At 41.0% G+C, this 24841-nt stretch overlaps 1 protein-coding gene across 4 annotated transcripts in view; it reads right to left on the bottom strand.

Annotated features, from left to right (window-relative positions):
- HTR4 (5-hydroxytryptamine receptor 4) overlaps window positions 1-24841 on the bottom strand; it is a 179331-nt gene that overhangs the window by 44618 nt on the left and 109872 nt on the right. For 2 of the 4 annotated variants that reach the window (XM_073890899.1, XM_073890900.1), the window contains 3 exons: window positions 16040-16193; window positions 15113-15154; window positions 11849-12417 (listed from right to left, as the gene is read on the bottom strand). In XM_073890899.1, coding sequence (XP_073747000.1) covers window positions 11849-12417; window positions 15113-15154; window positions 16040-16193 — 765 coding nt within the window. The remainder of the gene's footprint in view (window positions 1-11848; window positions 12418-15112; window positions 15155-16039; window positions 16194-24841) is intronic. The other 2 variants (XM_073890902.1, XM_073890901.1) reach the window with 1 other exon arrangement.

The following is a 24841-nucleotide window of genomic DNA, read 5'->3' as shown; positions in this document are numbered from 1 at the left end:
CAGATCATGGGTCCACCAGAATCCTGCGCTCATGCTTCTTATCAACACATCTATGGCTGAATGACTGGGAATGCAGACAGCCTTGAGAGGCCACGGTTTCTGTTTGACCGGAACTTGTCCAATGCAGGAGGAAGGCAGTGCTGTGCTAAGAAGGAGGAACCAACAAAAAAAACCCCATCTTTTTTCACTCATGTTGCTCCCCTGTATTAGCCAACCACTTCTGCTGCAAATATCAGCACAGAAAGAAAGGATAAGATATGGCCAACCATGGCTCTTTTTCCCTTTCAGTGCTTCCTTACTGATCAGGAAGCTGAAGGAGGCAGAATGTCAGCAGAATGTGTGTGCTATCAAGAGGTGAAGTAAAAATAGTTGCATTAGTTTTGTGCACTGTCTGGTAAAATCAAAATACATACGCACGCTTGAATTGCGAAATCCGATTTGTGTGATTTGTGTCACTTTGGTGATTCCACATAAACAAAATGTTCTCGTATTTGCACTGAAAACTGGCACTGCATACTATACAGATGAATGGTAAATTTTTGCTAATAATTTACAATTATATTTTATTTCTCTTTTGGAGGAGAGGTGAAGAGCAAAGAAAATACACCATGACAAGTTGAGAGAAAAACTGCAGATGAAAGAAAAAGGTTTTACATTTTAATACTTTTGATGAAAGATCTTACCTGCCCTTTGACCGAGGGGCGCTGCATTTGCATTTTGTGTTGGGCCTGTAAATTACGTAGCGAGCCCTGGAGGAGGCTGGAGGAGATAAGGCAAGGTCATCCTCACCCATCTTTGATTCATCCAGATTAAGTCTGGCATTGGCTCAAAACAATGAGGTAAATGTTGAATCCAATTGTAACCTCCAAAGTTCAAGGTAATAGCCACAAAATAGCTTTTAAATGTCAAACAACTTTCCAACATTAGCAGAAACCTCTAAGCATCCAAAGTAAAAATCAAACCTAAATTATTGTCTCATCCATGGGTAATCTTCCAACCCACAGTGTGAAAATCTCTGTTTGAAAGGGAAATTCTGGTGTGTTGACATTGAAAATTGGCAAGTGATGTCACAGTGAAAAAAAAACAATGATTCTGGTTATGGGATTAATAAATATTTGTTTAAAGTGGCGAAAACTTATTTGACTATACACATTCCAGGTGAGCAACAGAGTCGGATAAGAGCGTCCATCCATTCAACCAGTAAGTATACGAATTGTGCCATGTGCTCTACCCTGGGGAAACTTTTGGGAATAAAACAGACATGTTACCTGCCCTCATGTACGGACAGTCTGACTAAGGAGACAGATAATAAACAAGTCAACAAAAAATAAATACAATGATAAATTCTGATAACTTATTTATAAAAGAAACAACAAAAAGCAATAGCCTAGAAGAATTTTTTTCTCCTACTGTTTTTAGTAGAACCCTTATTCTCTTCCCTCTTTCTCATTTTCAATCTCTATCCTCATATATTCCACCTCTCTTGATTCCATATTTAAACCTGAGCATACTAATCTTGTGCATGGGAATATCAAAGACTTCTATAACACATCCATTAGAATTGGCTTATTTATTATTGAGCTTTGGTTGGTAAGAGTAAGTCCAAGTCTCATTCCAGAGAGAAGGCTCTAGAGCTGTTTTGTCCAATAGAACTTTTTACAATAATGAAAATATTCTACTTATAATATGTGGTTACTGAATCCTTGGAATGTGGTTAATGGTTACCCTATTGGATAGCACAGCTCTAGAGATCCCCAAGTCAACATAAAAACTGTTTATCAGGGGGGACTGAGGGTAGGTAATGGAGGATAGTAGCCAAGAGCCAAGTTAGATAGACAAGTTCTCTGGAAAGTGCTTGCAGAAGTTCTCAGTCTTCTGAGGAACAAGGTGAGTGTCCTAGGTTTGGGCAACGTCTAAACGTGGAGAACCACAGGAGTTATCTAAGCCTGGCCTGAGAGCAGAGAACTCCATCCCCAAAGCTAAACTCTGCGTGCCATCTCTGCATTGCTAAGCATGCAGTCTTAGCTATTTACCTAACTTATAAATAGTCTGTTCTCATAACATAATTATCTCTCCCCTGAGGACGGAGCTTTGCAGTTAGCAAAGCAATTTCACCTCCATTACCTTGTTTGATTTTCACAATGAGGTAGTGAGACAGGCAGGGCCGGGATTATTTACCCAAGAAGCTAAAACTGGAATCCTCAGTGGATTTCATGTAGAGAAAAATCTCTGTTCTAAGGTTACCGTCCAGCGCCACAAATCCTTGCTCTGCCTTAGATCATCGGGGCTAATCTTCCTAAAGACAGTTAAACAGAAGAGAAGCGAGACCAGGGAAAAGGGACAGAAGCATTCCTTTACTCCTTGTTAAGTCTCACAATGTGCCAGCCACTTTACTAGGCTCTGAAGACTCAGCAGAGAACAGCCTCGGCAAGATCCTTGACATGTATCCAAGGATAATGGACAAAGAACTCCAGAATCAAACTCTCAATAAACTCCAAATCACATCAGGATGGCTTGTTCCTATCTCCTGCCACACTATGTGGTCACAGCCTATGTGATCACACTTCACCTCCCAAGGGGCCAGAGTCACTTGGCTCGAAGAATGGCTGAGCTGAGGCAACTTCCAAAGGAATTTTACTAGTTCAATCGCATAAAATTATTACCCTTTAAGAGACTCTAAAAGGATCTAAGAATTATAATATGTTTCATAACCCAGAAACACAATCAATGCCAGCACACACTGGACCATTCCGATCCACTGGAGTCAGAGTCTGTGCTTCTCCAAGTTTAATACACGTAAGAATCATCTTGGCAAAAATGTCATTTTCCCTAACTTGCCCCAGTTCCATGAATGGGGTCCAGGATCTGTGTTTTTACTAAGCTCCCAGGTGATTTTAATGGGAGTGGTCTACTGACCATACTCTGAATGAAAAATGATCAAAAGAAATAATGATAAAGGTTACAAATAAGGGGACATGATCGTGTTCTCCAAACCTTTAAGAATATTGCATGGAGAGTAATGGAAGAATGAAGAAAAGCCTCAGAAGGGACATAGAACTAAAACACACAGGAAGATGTAGCCTTGTTTTCTCTTGCTCAAGGCAGAACTAGGGCCAGCAGGCAGAAGGTATAGGGATGAAGATTTCAACTCAATACAAAGAAGACCTTTTAAATGCTAGAGTTACCCAACCATTGAGCAGGTTCATCGAGTAGTATGATTCTCTCGTTGCAGGAATTCAAGCAGCGATTGGATGACCCTCATCAGTGATGATGAGGAAACCGTTGGTTAGGTAGCAATCCCTTCAGCTCCCATTAAACCTTGTGCACAGCCCCAGCGATGTCCACTGTGCTGTAATTATTTACTTATGTGACTCTTTGTTCAGTTAGGCTGTGAGCTCAGGGAGAATCCGACTCTCCTTTATCTTTCCATCTACCACCTCATACACAGTGCCTGGCTCATTAGGTGCTCAGTACACAGTTACTGTGAATCAAACCTCAAAACCTAATAAATCAAGTTCCAGAATCTGCAAACCTGGTTTTTGATGAACATCCCATAACTTCCAAAGAAAAATTTGGATTTTTTTAGTATTCTCTTGTGCTTTCCACAGTGAACCCTTAGCGAGATCTCTGATTTCTCCTTCAGTAAAATTATAAAATTTCCTTCAACACATGTCTTATGTTTTCATTTTGTGCTTTTTTAGTAACTTCAGTTACTGCTTCTGTGGATGATGGTATTTTTCCTAATCCACATTCTAATTGGTGACTTCTAGGACGTAGGAGTCACTGAATGTTGGGTTAGTTATTCAGTATCTGGACATCCTTGTGAAATGTCCTAGTTTTCATGGTTTATAGTGGATTTTCCTGGCAAAAAAGTCATATTGTTCATAGTCGCAGTTTTGCTCTTTTTTTCTCTGATTTTTATATTTCATATTTCTCCTTTCTGTCATTTGGATTTTGTGTGCAATGCTGAACGGCAGAGGTGACAAGGCAACCTCGTCTTGTCCCGGACTTGAGTGGGAATGCAGCCAATGTCTCCTCACTAGATTATTTCTTCCTTTCTCTGCCATTATGTCTGATGGGAGTTTCTTAGAGTGGGAAAGGTGATTTCTATTAAGACTAAGAGAGAGGTTGGTGGATGGGGAAAAAACTATAGAGCCAGGTTGAAGATGTGACAAGGAGAGAGAAGCTGGCTCCAAAATTTGCTAAGAATCAGTTCACACCCATGATGAACCTCTTAGAATCCATTGCCCACATGATGGCATTATACCTCTTACTAATATATGTGGATATACAAATTAAAACTGCCCAAGAAACATATATATGACAATAATTCATGTTTGGAGACTATTTTTTTTAAAGATTTTATTTATTTATTTGACGGAGATAGCGAGAGCAGGAACACAAGCAGGGGGAGTGGAAGAGGGAGAAGCAGGCTTCCTGCCGAGCAGGGAGCCCGATGTGGGGCTCGATCCCGGGACCCTGGGATCATGACCTGAGCCGAAGGCAGACGCTTAACAACTGAGCCCCCCAGGCGCCCCTGGAGACTATTTTTAAGAGGCTGTGTAACCTACATATCTAGACAAACTACTTCATCAGCCAATCAATTGGTATGTTCACTTCTATTTTGATCATGAGCTGGATATTCCAAAGATGCTTATCTCACAGAAAACCAAACACGACTGCAGACATCTCTAATTCGTTCAATTTGAGTGGTCAAAGTCCACTAAGACTGTCTGGCAAAAACATATTTTGTTTCATTGGCTGCCCATATGTTTGTTCAATAATAAGATGTTGCAAATAAATCTTAAAAAAAAAAAAAAAAGGGCAGAGGCACCCAGGTGGCTCCATCAATTCAGCAGCCAACTCTTGGTTTTGGTTCAGGTCATGATCTCAGGGTCCTGGGATCGAGCCCCTAGTGGGGCACAGAGCTCAGGGGGGAGTCTGCCTGTGGATTCTCTTTCTCCCTCTGCCTCTGCCCCGCCCCCTACACATGTGCTTTCTCTCTCTCTCTCTCTCTCTCTAAGAAATAAATAAATCTGAAATAAATAAATAAATAAATAAATAAATAAAATGTTGCATAAGTCAAGGGATTACAAGAATAGGGCCAAGGCCTACTATTCCAAACCACTTAGGCAAATTGTCCTATTTTTAGTTCAACCTGGAAAAGTAGAATTCTGTTCTCTCAAAAAGACTTTAAAAGAAAAAGGCCCCTCCATCCCTACCCCCCCACTCCAGCAACCCTCAGTTTGTTTCCTGAGATTAAGAATTCCTCATATCAGCTGGGTGATGGACACTGGGGAGGCTATGGGCTATGGTGAGCGCTGTGAATTGTACAAGACTGATGAATCACAGACCTGTACCTCTGAAACAGATAGTACGTTATATGTTAAAAAAAAAAAAGAAGAAGATAGCAGGAGGGGAAGAATGAAGGGGGGGAAATCGGAGGGGGAGATGAACCATGAGAGACGATCTGAGAAACAAACTGAGGGTTCTAGAGGGGAGGGGTGGGGGATGGGTTAGCCTGGTGATGGGTATTAAAGAGGGCACGTTCTGCGTGGAGCACTGGGTGTTATGCGCAAACAATGAATCATGGAACACTACATCCAAAACTAATGATGTACTGTATGCTGATGAACATAACATAATAATAAAAAAAAAAGAAAAGAAAAAAGCCCCACAGTTTTGGAGTGTTGTCATGACCTGGCTCTCCCCAGTGTGATTCTTGAGTTGCAGACTAAGTCCTCTATATGTTATAGATTCTCAGGGAAGATTTTTTTTTTTAAGGGCAGGATAATTTTCAGTTTTGAGTGTTTTAATCTTTCATTAACCTGAAGACAATCATGAAGACTTTGGGGGACCTTGGGTCAATTCTATACCCTCTTTAAACCTCGGTTTTCTCATTGTTAAAATAATGGTAATTATAATGGCAACCTATTTGGTTGCTGTAAAAATTAAATGCAACAATGCATTCAAAGTTCTTAAATACAGTAACTGGCACATTTTTCTGGAATTATGCTAGGCATCATAATCATTATTATTAATAGCACAGAATGACATAAAGTTGTCAATGAATGCTTTGCATGAGGAAAATGAAGTTGCACTTATCAAATTCCAAATTCTATTCTGTTCTATTCTATTCTATTCTATTCTATTCTACTTTATTTTTATTTTATTTTATTTCAAAGTAATCTCTACCCTCAACGTGAGGCTCAAACTCATGATCTCAAGATCAAGAATCACATACTCTACCGACTGAGCCAGCCAGGTGCCCCTCAAATTCCAAATTTTAAACATGCAGCAGGATGTTCAGGCATCATCCTACACTTCAGTGATTTAAATTCTGTCCCTGTAGTTGGATTTCGCATTTATTTAGATTGAACTCCATATTTTCAATATCAGCTGATTGGTTCTTCTTTTTCAAAACTTTAAGTCTGCAGTTTAATATGACAGTTCTCCCTGAGAGTGACAGAAAGTGTCCAGATTTAGTAACATGGTAGATGACAGTTCCACTTATGGAGACAGAGGAGACTCTGGAGGCTTGGAGTAGGTGGGTGGGTGGGATATACAAGGGAATTCTGTTCAAGGTACATTAAATGTGGGATTCCTAAGAGGCACCTATGTGAGGCTGTCAAGGAAGCAAATTGGATTCTGTGGTCTGGAGCTTACAGGACGGCTATGATCTAGAGCTATTAAAGAGAGATTGATGGCACAAAAGCTATGGATGGTCAAATCACATTAACTGAGAATGTCATTTGAGAAGAGTACAAAGAACCGAGCCCTGAAGAACTCTAACATCTAGAGGCCAGAGAGAGAAGGAAGAACCCATAAAAGATACTAAGAACGAGTTGCTGGTGAGTCAGAGGGCAAACCAGGGAAGTATACTTTTTAGGAAAATTAATGTGAAAAGTATTCCAGAAGGAAGATGGGTTAACTGTAAGAAGTCAAATCAATAGTGCTTTCAAAATTCAAAGTTAGCCTGGTGATGGGTATTAAGGAGTGCACATAACTGCATGGAGCACTGGGGGCTGTATGAAAACAATGAATCGTGGATCACTGCATCGAAAACTGGTGATGTATTGTATGGTGACTAACATAACATAATAAAATAAAGTAAAATAAAAAGTTAACCAAAGTCCAAAAGTAAGCAGAAGAGAGGGAAATGTATTTGCAAATTATATAACAAAGGATTACTACTTAGAAAATAATAAATAATCAGAAATTAAAAAAGAAAAATACAACAAGGTTGTCACACCAAGCACCAAATATGTGAAGGTGCAGTTTCTACAAGGATAAATATATGTCAACACTTTTAAATTAGTCAATAACTAACTTAAAATAGGTTCAACTTACCAAATCTTTTGGAAAATGCAAATTAAGTGACAGAACATTTCTGTAATTAGCAAAATAGTAAAAGAAAAATAATGTATAGTGTTGATGAAAGGAAGGAGTAGAGGCTACTCTCACAGCCTGCTGATGAGAACGCAAATCACTACAGTATTCTGGGAGGTCGATCTTACGAGAAACCTAATATTTTTAAGTGCACATATATATCCATAGAGCAATTTCACTTTGGATAGCTATCTAAAATAAATACATATACACAAAGAAATATGTTCAAGGGCATTAAAAACAATGCAGTTAGGTATAGCAAAAGGTTGGTAACACTTACATATTCACTGATGGGAAATTAATAAATTTTAACACACTTATGGAACAGTTAAAGAGAATGAGTTAGATCTAAATGTTCTGAGGTGCAATGATCTTTAAAATACATTCTTAAGGGATAAAAAGCAAGGTGCAAAAAAGTACATATAAAATGACCCCATTTATATAAAATAAAGGGAATAAGAAAGTGGTCCCGTTTCATACTTTTGCATGTGGCTGTCCAATTTTCCCAACACCATTTGCTGAAGAGACTGTCTTCTTCCCATTGTATAGTCATTCCTCCTTTGTCAAAGATAACTAAACTCAAAATGGAGGAAAGACCTATATGTGAGACCTGAAACCACAAAAATCCTTGGGAGCACAGGCAGTAATTTCTCTGACATTGGCCATAGCAACCTTTTCCTAGATATGTCTCCGGAGGCAAGGGGAAAAAAAGCAACAATAGGGATGCCTGGGTGGCTCAGTCAGTTAAGCATCTGCCTTCAGCTCAGGTCATGAACCCCACGTCGGACTCCTTGCTCAGTGAGGAGCCTGCTTTTCCCTCTGCCTGCCGCTCCCTCTGCTTGTGCTGTCTCTCTCTCTCTAACAAATAAATACATGAAATCTTTTTTAAAAATAACAAAAATAAACTATTGGAACTATATCAAAATAAAAAGTTTCTGCACAACGAAGGAAACAATCAACAAAACTAAAAGGCAATCTACTGAATGGGAGAAGATTTTTGCAAATGACATATCCAATAAAGGGTTAGTATCCAAGATATATAAAGAACTTGTATAAATCAACAACCAAAAAACAAACACTCCAATTAAAAAAATGGGCAGAAGACATGAACAGACATTTCTCCAAAGAAGACATCCAGATGACTAACAGACACATGAAAAGGTGCTCAAACATCACTAATCATCAGGGAAATGCAAATCAAAACTAAAATGAGCTGTCACTCGGGCACCTGGGTGGCTCAATCATTAAGCATCTGTCTTCGGCTCAGGTCATGATCCCAGGGTCCTGGGATCGAGCTCCGCATCGGGCTCCCTACTCGGCGGGAAGCCTGCTTCTCCCTCTCCCACTCCCCCTGCTTGTGTTCCCTCTTTCGCTGTCTCTCTCTCTCTCTGTCAATTAAATAAATAAAATCTTAATAAATAAATAAATAAATAAATAAATAAATAAAACGAGCTGTCACTTCACACCTGTCAGAAAGGCTAATATCAAAAACACAAGAAGCAACAGGTGTTGGCAAGGACGTGGAGAAAAAAGGAACCCTCATGCACTGTTGGTGGGAATGCAAACTGGTACGGCCATTCTGGAAAACAGTATAGAGGCCACTCAAAAAGTTAAAAACAGAGCTACCCTACGATCCAGTCATTGCACCACTGGGTATTTACCCAAAAAATACAAAAACACTAAATCACAGGGACCTATGCACCCCTATGTTTATTGCAGCATTATTTACAATAGCCAAACTATGGAAGCCGTCCAAGTGTCCACTGATAGATGAATGGATAAAGAAGAAGTGGTATATTATTCAGCCATAAAAAGAATGAAATCCTCCCATTTGCAACAACATGGATGGAGCTAGAGAGTATAACACTAAGCAAAACATGTCAGTCAGAGAAAGACAAATACCATATGATTTCACTCATATACGGATTTCAAGAAACAAAACAAATGAGCAAAGGGAAAAAAGAAAGAGACAAACCAAGAAATAAGACTGTTGACTATAAAGAACAAACTGATGGTTACCAGAGGGGAGGTGGGGAGGGAATGGGTGAAACAGGGGATGGGGACTAAGGAACGTACGTATGATGATGATGAAAATAATAATAATAATAGAATAAAATGAACAAAGGGAGAGGAATCTATGAGTGTGTATGTTTTTATGAATGTTTGTAAATGCATTTAAAAAATCACCAGACTAGTTTTAATTATCTCTGAGGTGAAGGGGAGGATTAACAGGATTAAAGCTGATTTTACTTTTGATTGTTTAGGTTTTATATTTCTTGAATCCATCTGATTTTGTTGATGTCCTGCTTAAAGGATTTTTAAGAAAAACATGCATTGTTCTTAAGTGGTGCTCATACAATAGATCTAGAGAATTAACTGTATGCTTTATTAATTTATTCATCAAGAGTGTAAGTTCCTATTGTACATCAAGCAACACACTGGGCATCTGGTATGAAGCAGTGAATGAAACAGGCAGGATTCCTGTCCTTGCAAAGCTTACACTGTAGTGGATTCAGGCTTCAGTCTTCTCTGTGTCGGCTCCCCCATGCGTAAAAGATTCCTTACCTCCCCCAGAAAAGTATCTCCGATCAACTTCCTGCACTTTTCATTACCTCATGCAGAAATACAAAAACTAAAGTATGGAGAGTACATCCACAGGCCGGCTCGAAACCACCATCTCCGCTTCATAACCCACCGCAGGTTCCCAAATGCAGCAGGGGTAAAATACCGTGTCAGTAAAATAGGTCTCTTGGGTTGCCCTTGAAACCCCCAAACGCTTTCTGTGACTGTTTCTATGGGGAAAAATGTCCCTCCGGTTCTGAACAACTGACTTGGCAAAGGCACCACTAGAGCATACTCTGTGAGCTGTTGACTGCCTGAACTCAGGCAACTGCTAACTCAGACAGCTTTTAGGCCCCCACACAGAAGTTCCTGCGCACACACTTTATGGTTGGACTCTTCCTATGACCCTCGCTTAAGGCACAATAATCAGGAGAGAACGCCAGCCTATCGGAGTAGTCTTGGAGGCCCCCCCACCAGTTGGAATCTCAACACCAGACTAGGCTTTAACTACAAGTCTGCCCACACTAGCAGCAGTAAATTGAATTCAGGCTTCTGAGCAGTCTCTGAGGCAAAGTGTTTATATTTCACTGCAAACCCTATTTTCTCTTTTCTTTTTTTACACATGCAAATGAAAATTCCCCAATTTTCAGCTGCCAGGACAGCTGAATACTGTCATCAGAAAAACTAAATGCTTGTGTCAAAAGAAGGAACTGCTTTTTAGAAATTCCTGTGCATCTCGAGGCAAAGAAAAAAATGCTGTTGACAATTTATCTTTGCTACAGGATGAATATACTTATTTAACACATGGTTTCTCATGGCTGAGAACGACTCTAGCCCAAGGGAGCCAGAAAATTCTCAGGGTTCAGAGAGAGGCATCATGACTGCTCCAAAGTTACTCCCACCTCCATCAACCCAGGTGACCTTGGATAAACCACTTGACCTTCCCATGCGCTTTCACATTCCATTTCTTTCCTCATGCTGCTCAATTTGCTAGAATGGCTTCCTTGATCTCTCCTCCAAGTCTCAAATTCTTAAAAAATGCTGTCCTCTGAAGCCTTTCCTGATTTTCTTAGGCCAAATCAGCTTTTTTCCTCCTCAGATTCCCTTTCTTGATTATCCATAACTTCATTATATCATTTATCACGTGGTATTACTGTTGCACATTTATCCTATTTATTTCATTTATCACGTTATTTTGTGGCCATCTTGGGTATCAGGCCATAAGTTATTACTCCTCCTCCTACTAATCATATTAATAACATTGTTAGGAGAATTGTGAGTACTTACTATGTGTCAGGCCCTAAAAAAATACATTATCTCTAGCTGCCACAAAAGCCCTATGAGATGGATGCTACTACCTTTTTTTTTTTACAGTTGAGTAAAATAAAACCAAGAGAGATTATACAAATGGTTAGCAGTGGCACTGAGAGTCAAAATAGAGTCTATTTTACCTTAAAGCCCACGCTTTTAACCACTACTGCAAAACACTACCTATAAATAATAATAGATAATATTTGCTAAGTGCTTACTCGGTGTTGGGACCTGTACTATGTGCTCTACACACATTAGCTAATTTGATCCTCACAAAAACCCTGTGACGAAGATACTGTGATTGGGATCTCAATTTTTTAAAAGATGAAATTGAAGCTCAGTGTGGTTAAACGACTTGCCCAGGGTCAAAGAACAGTGGAGGCTAGATTTGAATAAAGGCCAGCCTCCCCCAGAGCCTGAGGCCTTATCCACTATTCTACTTCCGGACCAGAGAGTAGAATTTTCTTTATTCTTTGTAAACACTGCACAGGTTTTCAAGAACAACCCCCTGGAAACAAAACACTGGAGAGGTGCCCGTTCGGAGTCTTGCAAATGAACAAAATCTATCAAGCCCCTAAGCACTCACCTTAGCACATGTGTGGATCCATTAATGGTTGTGGTTGAACAGGGGACAGTCTGGCCCAGAATGGAGGGTCTTCGGTAGCGCTCATCATCACAGCAGAGGATGATGAGGAAGGCACGTCTAAAAGACTTATTCAAGAAGGCGTAGAGAAAGGGGTTCAACCCAGAGTTGATGTAACCAAGCCAGAGGAAAGCAGTCCACACCTGTCCAGGAACAGTGTAGTCTATGAATGGATCCACGATATTGGTGACAAAGAATGGAGCCCAGCAGAGGCAGAAGCAACCCATGATGATGCACAGGGTCTTAGCTGCTTTGGTCTCTGTCCTCATGCGATGAGTGCTGTGCTGGTCGGCTGGCTGGGGCCTGCCTTCGGAGGAGGCTCCTGCCCGTTGTAACATCTGGATCTGGTGGGCATGCTCCTTCGCTGTGATGTAGATGCGGTAATAGGCCAACACCATGAGGAGAAACGGGATGTAGAAGGCCACCACAGAGCAGGTGATGGCGTAGGGCTTGTTGACCATGAAGATACAGTACGTAGAGTTAGAGTTCTGGTTGAACTTCCTTTTTTCTATCTGAGAGTTGGAGGGAGAGAATAAATAAGGAAAGAAGGGAGAACGGGAAGGAAAAAGTGAAGAGAAAGAAGCAGGAGGGGAAGGAGGACAATTGTGAGAAAAGAAAAAGGATGAAAAAGCAAAGGAGGGATTGGAAAGCAGAGAGAAAAGGAGGGGAACAAGGAAGGGCAGGAAGGGAGGGGAAAACACAAGAGGAAAAAGAGGAGGAAAGAGAGAAGAAGGGTTATCAGCCAAGTTCTCTTTTCCCAATAAGCCTATAGCGCATAAAACCACGAAAGTAGAAAGGAATACGATGGCATCCCGGGGGGCAGAGGGACTGTTCCTGCACAAGGGGCTGCAGGCCCCGGGGGAGAGGGGAGATAACATAGGGACAAAATCATCCTTCAATCTCCGCACCCAACCGAGAGCGGAGTTAGCGTCTCCTCCCTTCCCCCTCTGCCTGCACACAATATATCTGGTAGTAAAAGTCTTTGAACTGTGGCCCGTCTCCACCAAGACTGTTCTTATATCTCAGCATTTCCTATATAAAATTTAGAATGAGCTTATCAATTTCCCTACAGATCTTTGGGGATTTTGATTGGAGATAGAGTAGAATGATTGAGGAAAACGAACTTCTTTCCCATGGTAAGCCTTCCATTTCACAAACATGGTAATTCTTTCCTTTACTTAAATCTTTTAAAATGTATTTCAGTAATATTTTACAATTTTTTTCTGTAAATGTTTTGCACATCTTTTGTCAGATTTATTCCTAAGTATTTGACTTGCTATCCTATTGCAAATGGTACAGCCTTAAAGTCCTTAATCCTAATTGTTTGTTGTTGGTATGTAGAATTCGGTGAAAATTTTTTGTATGGCAACGTATCCAGCAACGCTGTTAAATTTGTTATTAATACTTCGTCTCTAGATTCTTATTAATTTTCTTCATAAGTACCCATCTGATCTCCAAATAATAAAAGTTTCACTTCATCCTTTCCAATCTTAATTCCATTTTTCTTGCATTATTGAACTTGATAAGACCTCAAGTGTAATCCTAAATAGAAGGGGTAATAGTGGACACCATTTTACATTCTCAGTTTTAGGAGGGGAGTTTCAATATTTTACTATTAAGTATGATACTTGCTGGACGTTTTTTATGGATGCTCTCTTCTATTTTTAGTTTGATGAGAATTTTTTGAAATCATGGATACTGAATTTTGTTAATGAATTTTTGGCAGTAAAGAGATGATCATGTGGGTTTTCCCTCTTTCTTTTATTAATACGGTGAATTACAGTGATTGTGTTGCATTCCTGGAATAAGCCTCCCTAGTATTAGATACTGTGATACACTGAATCTCTTTTAAAGATTGAAAGACTTTTCTCCCTGCCATAAACTCTGTCTGCTGACAGCTCTGAGTTATCAGCCCTGCCTAGGAATAGCGTCCGCCCACATCCAGTGTGAACATACACATGAACAAATGTATGAATAACATATGATACACACGTATGGTATTTTATTTGTGCATTTTTTAGTGTCTTGTCTCATAGCATATTATAAGATTATAGTATATCTTCCTACTGAATTGACCTTCTTCTCATACTGAAATATTCCTCTTTATCTCAAGCAGTATGACTTGCCTTAAATGTATTTTATCACTGATACCTAGTACAGCTACACCAGCTTTCTTCTGATTAGTGTTTGCGTATTATATATTATTATGTGTATGATAACATATATATTATTTTATATCAACCTTACTGTCACCTTACATTTCATGGGCCTCTCTCACAAGCAGCATATATTGTGTATTGACTAGGTGATGAAAATATTGTGACCAGAACCTGCAGGAACCTAACGCTGTATTTCTCCTAGGAGCAAAGATTTAGTATTTGCTAATTCGGTGCTTGTGGCAACTTTATAGAACCTACTTACCACGAATGGTGAGAACCAACTGCATCTGTATTGTGAACACATGGGTTGTGCTAGCTTCTCTCTAGGCCAATTCAATGGGCAGGTGAGTGGAAAGATGCGATGCCAACACAGCATCATGGAGCAAATAGTAGGCATGTTCACAGCAAGCAGATGCCCCATTCCCCAGGTGCATGAAGTAAATAGGGGATGCCTCTATCTCCCTCCCCAAATGGACAGCAATTCCATTCTCTAATTTATTTCCCTTAGAAACTCTATATCCAAAGGTAAGACTGCTGCACTCTTTTGAAAAGTTCCCATGCATGAAACCTTATGCTTCCAAATGTCTTCTCCATTAGGGAGTACGTTTAGCACAGAGATTAAGAGCGTAGACTCCGGAGTGCAGCAAGCCTGGGCTTAGCCAGAGTCACCACCACTCCCTGCCAATCTGACGCTAGCTAATAACTTAAGCTCTCTGATGCTCCGTTTCCTGACGGCAATGACAGGATCAACCTCATGGCATTGTTGTGAGGCCTGAGGGAGGTTTCACAGAAATGATGATTAAGTGAACCTGGACTCGGCAAACAGTAAGTGTTCAACATTGGTTGGTCATAATTATTACTCTGCTGGTCGTCGGAAACTTGAATTTCATTTCCCTTGAGAATGGTGAAATTGGAAGTTTGAAAGAAGAAGGATAGAATTCAAGAAAATATCCATACAGTCTCCCTGGTATGAATCCCCTTTTACTTCTCCACTCCTTTGTCCCCAGCATTTCTTTCAGAAGCCCAAGGAACTCTTGTTCTGACATACCACATGCAAATCCTGGCCCAGCCTTGGCTTGGATATCCTTTCCTGGACAAAGAACAAGGCAAGATTAGGGGCTGGGAATGTGGTGGAGAGAAGAACAGGCAGCTCCTACTCTAACTGGTCTCGTTGGGCTGGAGCCTGCTCTCAATCTCTCATCTCCAGTCCCCTTCCTACCTCAGCATAGTCCCCACTGCAAAGTGACTGCCTGACAACCACCTTAGGGAACAGATATCGCTGCCAGTGAACCCCCACCGTAACTTTTGATCTTCATTGCAACTTTGGTACTATCAACATAGTGTGTCAGAGCCGGAAGGCTCTTGAAGATCACCTGAACAGGGGCTGGCAAACACCTGGCTTGCATGCTGCTCTCCGACACCCCTGCAAGACACACTCCTCCACTGAAGACCAATGCACCTTCTCATTGCAGTCCTTCAGGGTCAGGGACAGAGCTGGGCTCACAGTCCAGTTCTCTCAACTCCTGGCCCAGAGTTCTCTTCATTTTCTGGAAGCCTCCACCCATGTGACATGTTTTCTGCTGGTCACTGGAAGCCATGAGATAAGATGAAGGCCTCTTGGGGCACCTCACATACCTCAGGCTCTGTAGTCTGAACGCTAAGCTTTTGAGTACCCGTTCTGCTATTTACTGGGCGTGTTATTTCACCTTTTGGAGCCTGACTTCTCCCATCTGGATGAGATGAGAGAAGGATGTTTTCAGGATTCTATGTAAAGTCTGAGCATCCTTTCTGGCATACAACAAACATTCCAAAATGTTAGCTTGCATTTTTTTGTTGTTGTTACTGCTGTCACTCCAACCACTATCAGAATCTTTCTTAAAATAGCCACCCAACCTGATATTATTTGTTTATTTAGAATCCCAAGCAAATAAACTCCACCAGAGAGTAAACCAGCAGGGTCTGCACAGGTACTCACCAAATCAATTATGCCAATATTATTCCAGCCTTGCATTATAGGGAGAAAAGAGATAAACATAGGGATGACCCAGCAGCCTCCCAGCATTAATGCGATGCGCAGAGGGGTCATCTTGTTCCTATAGACCAGAGGCTGACAGCAGATGGCATAATACCTGGAGAGAGAATAGAGTGTGTGGGTGCCACGGGAAAGGAGGAATGAGAGGGAGAAGGAGGGAAGAATGAGGAGAAAGAGTGGAGAAGGAGCGGAGAGGAGAAGGGGGTAAGAAGAGGAAATATTGGGAAAGAGGAAGTCAGGGGGGGGAGTAAAGGAGAAAAATAAAGAAGGAATAAAAGAGAAAATAATGGGGGGAAAGCAGAGAGAGTGGGTAATGGAGGAAGGGAAGATGACACCAGGAAAGGACAGAGGAAAGAAACAAGGAATTACATAAGGAGATGTGATACTGGCCCATGAGTTCTGCGGACATAAATGTCTGCCTTAGATCACATCTGAGAGTCACTGCTGGAGTTGGCCCCATATCCCTCTTCCTCTCCCTGTCGCTGAGAATCTTGATACACACCTGAGGGTCTGCTCTGTCTCAGGTTTGGTTCCAACACTTACCTTCCTGCCTGGGCACTTCGGAATCTTCTGTCCAGCCCTCTGGACCACAGCGTCCAGGCATCCGTGGCCCCCTTTGACAACAAGGTGAAGTCTCCCAGGTTTGGCCCTACATCTGAGCTCTAAGGACTGGATCTCAGATTTGCCCCCATCCTCTTGGTCATCTGGTTATCCTGAGGTGGAGTTCTAAGTCAGCGTTCCAGAGACTCCACTCTTCTCCCCTGCATCAGACCCACCTGAGGAGGCCTATTTAAAATGCAGATTCCAAGGATCTCCTGAATCAGAGTCTGTTGGGGAAGGAGTTTGCATTTTCACAAGTGGAAGTCATTGCGGCTGCTTGCTAAGTATGTCCAGCTCCCCCTTCTGGGCACATGGGCTTCCTGGCCTCATTGTGGTTGGATGGAGCCAAGTGATTGGTCTGGCCAAGGAGTTGTAAACAGGGTTGACATGCATTACTTTTGGACTAGGCCATTTAATTGTTTCTTTGATGCCAAGAATGTAAAATTTCAAATATTCCCTGCTCCATCATGTCCTACCTACTGGTAGAGACCACCCGCCCTCATTTATCAGGCTCTGCTCTCCCTCCTGGGACTCACTGCTTACCAGTTTTTGAGTCCATGTTCTGCCAATGTACTAGCTTTCTTCCTTCCTCCATACAGAGATGCAATCTGCTCCACTCAGTGATCTGGTCTCTAACTCCCAGACTGCTTCTTGCATGTTTTTCCATTGGAGATCACCACTCCCATGCCCAGCACTTCAGGGAATTTGACAACAGGCAAAATACTCCAGTAGACCTATCGGGTATTTGTCTTTGGAAGTGTCAAAGAATAAGTGCAAACAGAAAGCCTGGGTGATAAGTCTATTCTTTAAGATTTTATACCATTTAATGATGAGACACCCCCATATATCCCTCATTTTATGCAATCTGCTTTAATTTTTCCCACCTCTTCTTTTCTTTTCTTAATTCAAAGCATAACTAACATAACAATGGCTATATTCTTTGAAGAGGTGGTGGTAGGATGAGTTGGGAAAGAGGGTGGAATAAGGAGAGCCCCCTCAGTGTTGGAACATGAGAAGTGGGTGCCTCAGGAGCTGAGAGGGGAGAATTATACATTTCCCTCCAAGGCATCAGGAAGCAGCTGACCATAACGTGCCAGGAGGCTTTCTGTGGCCAGCAACACAAGTGGGTGTCCTGATCTGGATCAGAGTACAAGGAACAAGAGACCAAAGAATGGGAGAAAGGCTCACTTGGGGGAACTCATTTTCTCTATCTATAAAACTGACATGGTAGCAAAACATAACTAAAGATAGTGCAGTAAAGGAATCATGATTAGCTGGAATTCCCTCCATGATCTTGACTTATAAGAAAGGCAAATCATATCAGAATGACAAATTTTTCTGAGTGGCTGTATTAATAATCATCAGGGATTTATTATGTACATAGAATTAATCATGAATTTGGAGTATATGAAAATAATTTTTTTCCCCAAATTGTGCTCCCTTCCTCATTTCCTGCTAAAGGGTCTAAATTAGACATTTGGTTTTATCCATTTAGCATCCTTCCTCCTTTCTTTTGGTAATAGCATCCCAAAGCCTTTGGGAATTATCTCTTCTCTGTTGCTTTCGTGTTGTTGGGAGAGGAAATAATGGCGCTCCCAACTTTTCCGGCCACATAGTGACCCAATCAGACTTTCTCCTGGGACTCTGAATGCCATGTGGAGTGATGCAAAGATGGGGAAGTCAGTGGAGGTCCCTTGATACAGCAGCCTCCTAGTGGGGCTGGGGGTAGGTCCTGCCTGCTCCTTGGATCGTTGGGCAACCATGCTCTTGCCTTTTTAGGTCTTCTTGCTTTAGCTGTTCCTTTAATTAAGTCACCACATATCTTTCCAATAAATTCCTTTTTTGTTTAAGCTGGTGTCACAGATTGAGTTGTGTCGCCTCTCCCTTTCCTAACAGATATGTTGAAGTTCTAACCCTCAGGCCCTTGGAGTATGACCTTACTTGGATACAGAGTCTTCACAGAGGTGATAAAATAAAAATAAGGCCATTAGTGTGGGCCTTGATCCAATATGGCTGATGTCCTTAGGAAAAGGGAAATTTGGACACAGATTCAGATATGCTCAGAGATGGAGGACTGGAGTGATGACTCGGCAGGCCAAGGAACACCAAAGACTGCCAGCAAACCACCAAAAGCTAAGAAGAACGAAAGAAAAATCCTTCCCCTACAGGTTTCAGAGGAAGCATGGCTCTGCTGACACCGTGACTTCAGACTTCTAGCTTCCAGAACTGTGAGACAATACATATCCTGCTCCAAGCACCCAGTTTGTGGTACTCGTTATGACAGCTCCAGCAAACTAACAAAGTTGGCTAAAGTCAGTCTCTTGCCAGCAAAGTTTCCTACCTCAGTAAAAATGGTTTTGAATGTCAGACATGTCCTTCATAGATACTTTGTTCTAAGCGAGAATATCTTTGTTTGATTCAATATACTTTCAAATCATAGCTCAAAGTTATAACATCCCTTCATCTACCATCCCAAAGAAGGCGATTGAGGGCTAAGTGAGGAACGGATGTTTCCCTATCTTTGCTGTATAATTTATGATTTTCGAGGTTGGAACAGATGTTAAGTGAAGACAAGATTTCAGGAATTTTGGTTGGATCTCCAATGTTACAGAAATCCAAAGTTCAAAAGACAAGGCAAAACTAAGTAACTTGTGGGACAAAAGGTAAGTTTGAGGAAGCAGGATATCTTAGCTGCAAAGAGTCTTTAAACTTTCATATGTGGATACAGATATTTAGAGGGTCATGTTGGGAAGACAACAGAATTTACAGAAGGAGACTTTAGAATATATAGTTATATTGGTGCTCAGAACATTTTTGTGAAAGTCTTTCTAAGTCTTGCTTGGCCAGGGTGATTGCCTGATGAATTGCATGATGAATATCCTGTGCACAATAAAATCTCCTCATGTTCAAAGTGGGTGGAAGGATGGGCAAAATAGGTGAAGAAGATTAAGGGATATAAACTTCCAATTATAAAAAAAATAAGTCATGGGACTATAAAGTACAGCATAGAGAATACGGTCAATAATATTGGAATAACCATATATTGGAATATATGGTTGGAATAACCAGAATTATTGTGGTGATCATTTCATAATGTATGTAAGTGTCAAATCACTATGTTATACATCTGAAAGTAATATAATATTGTATGTCAACTATGCTTCAATAAAAAATAGTTAATTAGATTTTTTTTTTTAAATGCTCTCTCCATGGTCTGCTGGTCCAATGTTCTCACTTTATTTGCATTACCCTTGGTTACTAGGAGCTCCTGCCACAGAGAAGTAAATAGTAGTGGCAGATTTCCTTTTGAAGTTCAACTTCAAGGGGAATACTGTGGATGTCATACACATTTTACCGATCTTTTCCCCATTTGATCTATGCAGTCAGTATGCTGGACAATGGTTGCCTGAAAGAAAGTTGCTTGGATAGCTCATTCCATAGGGGCTCAGGTGGGACGCATCCGTGGTCTCTTGCACAGATAGTTGTCGAAAGTTACTCTTGCATGATGTGGGGTGGTTGGGTAAGCCTGAGAAAAGTCCTTTATCTCCTACTTGAAAAATCAGCAATCAGTACAAGGAAAAGAAGAATTTTATTTTTATTTAAATTGGATTGGCTAAGTTGCAAGGGACATGTAAGGATGAATAAGAAAAATACCAAATTTTGTCTAGATATCTGTTTGACCTGAATCTTCCCCTCAACATCATATTCAGCCTGAGGCTGTCTTATGATAGACATAATTTGATTTTTAAGTGGCATGGAGTAGAAAATATGAGGCTTTTATTTGGAGCTCAGATCATAGCAGCCACTTGACTGCTGGGTTCACGATTCTTACCCAGGCTTTGGCACTCTTGAGGCAGGTGCCCTGAATAAGCCACAGTATATGCTTCTATCCTTCCTGATAGCTTTTGAATCTTTGCCTTCTAGCCATGAATCGAGAAGAATAAACATCCTTTTGAAGTCTGCATTCAAGAATCTAAATTAAGTAGGTGAAGATAAACATCACTGAATAAAATGATTAAGAAAAATTGAGTCCAAGTGTTAATTGACTAATGGAGTTTCCTTAAAAATTCTAACGTTTGTCTACAGATCAGGGACCAGACAGAAATCTAATAACGTGACTGTTATCTGTCATGGTTGCTTTTTAATTCCTATACTTGAATTATATTACCCCTGCAAATAACAAAAATATTTATCCTTTCATGAACTGCCCCCAAAACACACATAACAACACCACTAGGCAGAAGTAGCTGACTTAATAGTTACTATACATTTACTTACTAAGGGCTCTCCCTGTATTATCTCATTTAGTCCTCACAACTACTCTTGAGACAGGAACTATAAAGGCACCCATTATGTAGATGAGGAAACAAACACACAGAAATCTCAGAATGTGCCCAAGGTAAGAGCTGAGCTGGGATCTAGTCCAGGCAGTTGGACTCAAGGACCAGAACGTGAATTTCATCACTATCACTTCACTCTGCCTCCTTCCCTAAGTCCCCAAGGGATTATTCTAATTCTTTAAAAGCCACTTCAGAAACAATCAAAACGCTGAATCTGAGAACTCGCAGGGTCCTCAGAATCCTGAAATCCCCAAATCCTCTAAAAAATGAAGTGTATCCAGGCCTGTGTGAATGTACGAGGGACTGGGAAGTCACCACAGCCCACTGCCCTACTGTCTAAACTTAAGACTACCCTAAAGTTAAGAAAGCTCTTTCCACAATTGAGTCTCTGCCACGTCCAGCTTTACTCTCTGGCTCAATTAAACATTTCTTTCTTGAATTCTTTTTCTGCATAGTTGTCCTACAGACATCTAAGGAGAGCTTTTACATTTTTCTGAAGTCCTACTTTCTGTAGGAAATATATACCCAGTTGGATTCAACCCACTTTGATTTTGCTCACCAAGGGGTACTTGGCAATGTCTGGAGACATTAGTTGTTGTCACACCTGGGAAGGATGGTGCTATTGGCAACCAGTGGGTAGAGGTCAGAGATGCTACAAGTCTCACCGTGGACAAGACAGCCCTGCACTCCCCAACAAGACAGCCCTGCACTCCCCAACCATCCAATTTACAACGTCCACAGCGGTAAGGTTGAGAGAGCTTGCTTTAGAGGAAGTGAGTGCACCAATAGCGGGGGCTCCGCGTCCTCGGCATATGCTACAGTGTGCCATTACCTCCTAAGTGTAGATGTCACAAGTGTGGATGACAGCACAAGACTCCAGTGCATTCTCTACAGACCAGAGAAGACCAGGACATTGCTTTCCACCCTGCTCACCGTAACTTAATACAGCCTGGGGGATACCCAGCAGTACAAGACATCTGCACTCCCTCAAAGAGCTAAGATCTATGACAGGAGGTGAGAAGAGTCCACCTTACCTGATTCATAAGTTCCAGAAATGTTTCCCCCGTTTACCGTTATATCCCCAATGCCTCATACAGTGCTAGATAGAGTGGATGCTCACAGAACGGGCTGAATAAGTAACAAAGCCCTAGTCATTACCATTTAAAATAAATTCCATTACAATGTGGGACCAAGTTTTTGGGATGTAAGTGTCCTGTTTAGTAGAGGGACGGAAAGGTTTTCTCCAACAAGTGTCTTTTAAGGTGGACACCAGAGCCTGGGTGAGGATGGTAGAGGAGAAAGTGTAATCCATGTACTAGAAACAGTATGGACAAAAGCCAGGAGACAGAAATTATATATATATATATATGTGTGTGTATATATATATATATATATATAATAAATCCATAAATCTATATCCATGTATCTACATAGCCTTATAAACATAAGAAGAGTACAAGTTAGCTGGACCGCAGAGTGTTGGTAAGGAAGTAGAAAAAAATACGTCTAAAAAGGCCCGCTGAAGAGGCAGTGGTTCTCAAACTGTAGCATGTCACAGAACCACCTGGAGGGTTTGCTGAAACAGGTTGCTGGAAGATCTGGAACGGGGTCCAAGAATTCGCATTTCCGTTATGGTCCGGGGTGACGCTGCTGGTGGTGGTTTGGGGACTCTGAGAACGATGGTCTCAGAGGTTTTTGCATGCTATGCCAGGATGAGTCACCAAAAGTTTTTTGAACTGGAAAATGTCCATTGCAATCAACATTGTTACATGCTCCACCAAAGAAGCTGAATTACAACAAATTCAAGAGAAAGGATTGTTGGCTCGTAAGCTGGGTGGACAGTGTTCCTCAGGGAAGGCAGTTTTGTCTCATCTCAGGAATAGATTTATCTGCAAGATCTGTTCTCTAGACTTCCTTTGGACAAGTCCCATTCCTCTTTAATTAGAAAACTTTTACAAAGTGGTTAAATGAATGTTCAAGTGACAAGTGAGGTTCCAGATGGCCCGGATTAACTAAGATGTGGCATGGCTTTTTGCAAAGAAATGTCTCATGCAAAAACATTTCAAACTATTGCTTATAAAACTCCATTAAAATCCCCTTTGATAGACCAGCCACCAGCTTCCCCAACTGCAGCCATGTGTAAATGTGTGATCAAATTGCTTTTAAATGTCTCTGGGGACACAATTTACTTTGACAACTCTTAGAAGACAGTCATGTATTTTAAGCTCCATGCTAATCTCTTCCCCACTCGTCCTGCAATTAAGGAAAATTCTTCCTCCTCACTTCCTGCCATACAGCCACAGGGAAAGCAGAAGGAGCAAGGAGAATAACTTGGAACCTTAGATTCTCAGAATTAGAGATTTTAGCAGTCAACTTTATGTCTTGATCTGGGTATCAAGTCTCCCTGCCTTAACCATTTATTAGCTCTGTGGTCTCAGGATCAGTTATGTGATGTCTCAATGATCCAGTTTCCTCATGTGTAATATGGGAAACATTGTGTCCACCTCCCTGACTGATGGTGAGAACTGATGAAATGTTTTAAATGTTTTCCTGGCCCATAAAGATTAATAAATAATAGTTATGATTTTTACCTCTATTCCTTCTGACCTTTCATGTATATACCTAATATCTAAGCATGTAAGTATACATAAGTATACATATATATGTAAACGATCAGAGAGTATATATATGGATATATATATATATATGGATGGATATATATGGATATATGAATTCAAATAGATTCAAATTCATTTTGGAATCAGGGGCTTTGAATTATTTAATAAAATGGAAGTCACCTGGTTCACTATCTCTCCTAGTAGTCAATAAGAAACAAAATGGTGAATGAGTTGGTCCCTAAAGGTGAATGGAAACATTGAGGCCATTGCAAGCAATGAAATTGATTATGTGTAGTATTCTCTTATGGACTTAATCCAGGCCCAGTCCTCCTACCTGAAATGATCAAAGACAATATCCTAGATGGTCACTGAGACCAAATGTCTAATCAAGATCAACTAAAGAAAGAAACGTTAAACCACAAGTGAGAAGAGATGAAGTAGCACCTGCCTGCTGAGACCCAAGTACTGCAATGGAATCAGGAAAACAAACCTTTCACCACAGATTTCTGCCCCCCTGCCACAATTCCTAATTCATAAAAGCACAAGCTAATGGTCTTCAGGACTTTGGACTTAGGGGATAAAGAGCTCCACTGAATCAGTAAATTTATTAGTTACAAGGGGCATTCTTGCCTTTGGCAAGAAAATCAGTTCTAGTTTCAACTCTTTCATGGATATTCCTTCCAACATTTGACAAATCATTTGGTGTCTTTGGGTCTGTTTTCTTATGTGTTAAACACCTCAGTTTTTGTAAGAGGTTGTAATTGTGTTGGATTAAAGATGGCCATGAGTTCTTTGACACTTCCCATCCATAGGTGGAGAGTCTGCCCCTTCCCGTGGATCTGGGCTGCCTTTTGACCGCTGTGACCAAGAGTCCATAAGGAAGTATTATATGCCAGTCCCAAGATTAACTTTTAAGAGGACTCTTGGTTGCTCAGAGCCATGAGCTGTCATGTAAGAAATCTAAGATGTATTAATATGAGATCATATATAAAGACCTGGAACCAGGTGGGCAGGGAGAAGGGCCCAGCTGAGCCCAGCTTTCCAGATGACCCCACCAAGGTGCCATGCATGTGATAAATTGCCCTGGACCCTCCAGGCTAGTCCAGTCTCCAGCTAAACACCATCAAGAGACTTTAGCCAAGCCCAAATTCCTGAGGCACCGAATTGGGAGATCTAATAAGGATACC

The sequence above is a fragment of the Callorhinus ursinus genome, unplaced genomic scaffold (genome assembly GCF_003265705.2).
Source record: "Callorhinus ursinus isolate GAN/ISIS: 27379988/994484 unplaced genomic scaffold, GSC_fseal_2.0 scaffold3, whole genome shotgun sequence".
Classification (NCBI taxonomy): Eukaryota; Metazoa; Chordata; class Mammalia; order Carnivora; family Otariidae; genus Callorhinus; species Callorhinus ursinus.
Note: the sequence above shows the minus strand (reverse complement) of the source record. Positions and strands in the feature narration are given on the sequence as shown.